At 41.1% G+C, this 4908-nt stretch overlaps 1 protein-coding gene across 1 annotated transcript; it reads left to right on the top strand.

Annotated features, from left to right (window-relative positions):
• Nucleotides 1-540: 540 nt before the first annotated feature.
• LOC100756996 (olfactory receptor 490) lies at nt 541-1485 on the top strand. The gene has a single exon (XM_027410324.1). It carries the CDS (start codon nt 541-543, stop codon nt 1483-1485), a length of 945 nt encoding a protein of 314 aa, XP_027266125.1.
• Nucleotides 1486-4908: the final 3423 nt, after the last annotated feature.

Here is a 4908-nt window from a genome sequence, read left to right as displayed (position 1 = left end):
AGGAGAGGTACCAGTTCTCTTGCTCTCACAACACCAGGGATACTTTTTGCCCAGGTGAGGTACAGGTCCAGCTTTTCCGTTCTCAGGTCCCTGGGGTCAACTCTCCTTCCTTTCACAGGTGGCAAGTGGTAGGAGAAGGCATATTTCCCTTACCCATGCCATCCCATGGAATACAAGGGAGGGAAGCTGTGCTTGTCATCTAGAGTCTGCCAGACCTAGAAACACCCAGATCTTTGTGGGTGAAATTCTTCCTGCCCAGTTCTAGAGACCTGGGACAGAGTTGTGTTTGTCCTCCTGAGTCTATCAGGCTTAGAAATGTGCAGTGGTTCATGAGTGAAATTCTTCCCACCAATATATTCTTTTGTAATGATATATATATATATATATATATATATATGTGTGTGTGTGTGTGTGTGTGTGTGTGTGTGTGTGTGTGTGTGTGTGTGTGTGTGTGTTAATAAAAATGCAGACACACATTTATAAATCTCTTCCTGTAATGCTTCTATCACAGTTTTTATTTGGAAGCAGCTACACTGTCCCATGGCTTTCCTGGAGGATGGGAACAACCCTGCAGTGACAGAGTTCATTTTATTGGGATTGACAGATGACCCGGTCTTTAGAGTTGTCCTCTTCATTGTAATCTTGTGCATCTACCTGGTGACTGTGACTGGGAACCTCAGCACCATCCTTCTCATCATAGTTTCTCCCAAGCTCCATCATGCCATGTACTTTTTTCTCAGTCACTTGGCTACTGTTGACATAGGCATCTCATCTTCTGTCACACCCAATATGCTTGTCAACTTCCTGGTAAAGAAAAACACCATCTCCTACCTTGGATGTGGCATCCAGCTCAGCTCAGCAGCTTTCTTTGGGGCATCTGAATGCTTCCTTCTGGCTGCCATGGCTTATGATCGCTTTATGGCAATCTGCAACCCACTGCTTTATTCAATCAAAATGTCCTCACAAGTCTGTGTCCAGTTGATTTTGGGATCTTATATAGGGGGTATTCTTAATGCTTCATCCTTTATGTTTTGCTTCTTTTGTCTTTCCTTTTGTGGAGAAAATCGAGTCAATGACTTTTTCTGTGATTTTGCTCCATTGGTGGAACTCTCCTGTTCTGATGTCAGTGTCTCTGCAGTTGTTATCTCATTTTCAGCTGGATCAGTCACTATGATCACAGTGTTTGTCATAGCTGTCTCTTATTCCTATATCCTTATTACTATTCTGAAGATGCACTCCACTGAGGGCCGCCACAAGGCCTTCTCCACCTGTACCTCTCACCTCACTGCAGTCATACTGTTCTATGGGACTGTTACATTCATCTATGTGATGCCCAAGTCCAGCTACTCAATGGATCAGAACAAGGTGGTGTCTGTATTCTACATGGTAGTGGTTCCCATGTTGAACCCCCTCATTTACAGCCTTAAGAATAAAGAGATTAAGGGTGCTCTGAAGAGACAGCTTAGTAAGAAAATACTTTCTTAGATGTGTCTCCTAATCCATTATGTTGTCACATGCTGTGCAGTAATGATACATCATATATAGTGTATTAAATGGAAAATGGGTATTGATTGGTGAAATAAATGTTATGATATAAATTTCACCAGACTTGGAATTTTGTAGTAAAGGTACAGTGTGAGTATTTACAATCATAAAGTAAATTATATGTTCATAATAAGTTGTACCTAATACATTTCATGCATAACCAAAAAAATCCCATGCAAAATCATTTTGTTTTTATTTATGAGAGTGGAATCCAGAGCCTGGTGATAATGTGGAGCTTCGAAACCAGAACCCCATATAGGCACTGCAAAGTCACAAGCCTGAGCTTCCTAATTTACAAAAATGGTGAAACAGTGACCTTAGCTAACAGAAACTCTTTCGGATGCACTTGCTATAATTCACACAAACACTGCCCAACTCTCCCAGTTTCAGACACTCAATGGGATAGAGAACTGATTCATCCTCTCCTTTATGATCTCTCTGCCAAGGCCAGCAACTATACTTGGGAAATGAGGCCCCCTGTCATCCCACAGTCTAGTGGCATAATATGTTGGTTAGAATTTTTGTCAACTTGAAACCAGCTAGAGTTATCTGAGAGGAGGAGGGGACAGCATTTGAGAACATGTCTCCCTCAGAACAGATCAGTGGACACTTCTTTGTGGGATTTCTTGTTTAATGGTTGATGTGGGAAGACCCAGATCATGGTGGGTGATGCCACTTCTGGGCAGATGACAACCTGTGGTATAAGAAAGCTGGCTGAGAAATCCAGAGAGAACAAGCCAGTAAGCACAATTCTTCCATGGTCTCTGCTTCAGTTTCTGCCTCCAGATTCCATCTTTGAATTCCTACCTCAATGACAGACTGTGACATTGAAGTAAAAGCCAACTAAGCCCTTTCTAGTGTTTTATCACAGCAAATGTTGCTACACAGATGCCGGTCAACTGAAGAATGGAGAGAGAAAATGTGGTACATTTACACAATGGAGTATTACTCAGTGGAGAAAAAGAATAGAATCTTGAAATTCACAGGCAAATGGATGGAACTAGAAGAAACCATTCTGAGTGAGGTAACCCAGTCACAAAAAGACAAACATGGTATGTAGTCACTCATATATGGATTTTAGACATATATTATACAATCCACACTGCCAGAGAAGCTAGGAATAAGGATGCTAAGAGAGACATACATGGTCCCCTGGAGAAGGGGCAAGGGGCAAGGTCTTCAGAGCAAATTGGGAGCATGGAGGGAGGGAAGAAGGAGCTAGGAGAATTAGAAGGGTGGAAGAGGAGGGGTGAGGAGGACATGAGGGAGCAGGAAGGTTGAGTTGGGGGAAGAATAGAAGAAAGCAAGATAAGAGATACTGTAATAGAGGGAGCCATTATAAGCTTAAAAAGAAATCAGGCACTAGGAAAATGTCTGGATATCTACAAAAATGACACCAACTAACATTCTAAGCAACAAAGGAGAGGCAACCTTAAATTCACTCCCCTGATAATGAGATTGATAACTAACTTATATACCATCCTGTAGCCTTCATCCAGCAGCTGGTAGAAGTAGAAGCAGACACCCACAGCTAAACACTGAAGTGAACAGGAATCAAGTTGCATAGAAGGAGGAATTATGAGCAAATGGGTCCATTCCAGGCTGGTGAAACCCACAGAAACAGCTGACCTGAACAAGGGGGAGCTCTTGGTTCCCAGACTGATAGCTGGGAAATCAGCATGGGACTGATCTAGACCCCATGAACATGAGTGCCAGTGAGGAGAGCTCAGAAATCTACAGGACCCGTAATAGTAGTAGTTCTGTACTTATCCCTAGCATAGGAATGGAATTTTGGAGCCAATTCCACATAGAGGGATGCTAATGGAGCCTAGACACATGGGGGTAGGCCTAGGCCCTATCCCAAAGGACATGACAGACTATGAAGACCCCCTATGGGAGTCCTCACCCTCCCTGGAGAGCAGAAAGGGTATGGGATAGGTAGGGTGTTAGTTGTGGGGGGGAGGGGAAAGAGAGGAGGGGAGGGAGAGGGAACTGGGATTGACATGTAAAACAATCTTGTTTCTAATTCAAATAAAAAATGGAGAAAAATAAAAAAATAACTTTCTGAAGATGAAAGAGACTCTCAAAGAAGAGATGGGAAAAATCCCTTAAATAAATGGAAGAAAAAACAAACTAAAATGCAACAAATAGGGGAAAAGACAAACAAAAAATGCAAGAAATAAACAAATCACTTAAAGCAAGGAAAGCTAAGAAAAAAACAATCAAACAAGTGAAGGAAGCAATTCATATAGTTCAAGACTTGAAAACTGAAATAGAGACAATGAAGAAAACACAGACTGGGGGAATTCTGGAAATAGAAAATGTGGATAAACAATCAAGAACTACAGTTGCAAGCATAACATGCTGGAAATAGAAAATGTGGGTAAACGATCAGGAACTACAGATGCAAGCAAAACCAACAGAATACAAGAGATGGAAGACAGAATCTCAAATGCTGAAGGTAAACTAGAGGAAATAGAGTCATCAATCAAAGAAATTCTTAAGTCCAAGAAACCCTTAACACAAAATATCCATGAAATATAGGACATTGTGAAAAGACCAAACCTAAGTGTAACAATAACTCTTCCGCCAGCCACCTGAGTTCTGCTGCCACATTGGGGCACCCAAATAACACACAGAGTCTTATGTTAGTTAAAATGCTGCTGGCCAATGACTAGGATTTCTTATTTTATTTTCTAGCTCTGTCTTAAGTTTCAACCATAACCATTAATCTATATATTTTATAAAGACTTATCTTATTGAGGATGCCAGCAGCATGTGTCCTCTCTTCCTGGGATCACATGGCAACTCTGTCCATTTCCTACATTTCCCAGAATCCTTCCTATTTCCTAGTCCCACCTAACTTGCTTCCCCATTGGCCAACAGGGCTTTATCAACCAATAAAGCAAACATATACAAAGATGGACCTCACCACCACCAAAGGATAGTAGATATAGAAGAAGGTGAAGAAGCCCAGCTCAAAGATGCAAAAAACATATTCAACAAAATCATAGAAGAAAATTTTCCCAACCTAAAGAAGGACACACCTATGAAAGTACAAGAAGCTTACTGAACATCAAATAGACTGGATCAAAAAAAAAGTCCCCTTGCCACATAATAATTAAAACAACAAACATATGGGATAAAGAAAGAATATTAAGAGCAGAGAAGGAAAAAGGCCAAGTATCATATAAAGGCAGACCAATCAGAATTATTCCCTAATTCTCCATGGAAACTCTGAAAGCCAGAAGGTCCTGGATAGATGTTCTACAAACACCAAGAGACCACAAATTCCTGCCCAGACTACTATAACTAGCAAAGCTCTCAATCACTATAGAGGAAGAAAACATGATATTCTAGGAC

This window comes from Cricetulus griseus, chromosome 3, assembly GCF_003668045.3.
Source record: "Cricetulus griseus strain 17A/GY chromosome 3, alternate assembly CriGri-PICRH-1.0, whole genome shotgun sequence".
NCBI lineage: Eukaryota > Metazoa > Chordata > Mammalia > Rodentia > Cricetidae > Cricetulus > Cricetulus griseus.
The sequence above is the reverse complement of the archived record's forward strand: the minus strand, read 5'-3'. Positions and strand labels throughout refer to the sequence as shown.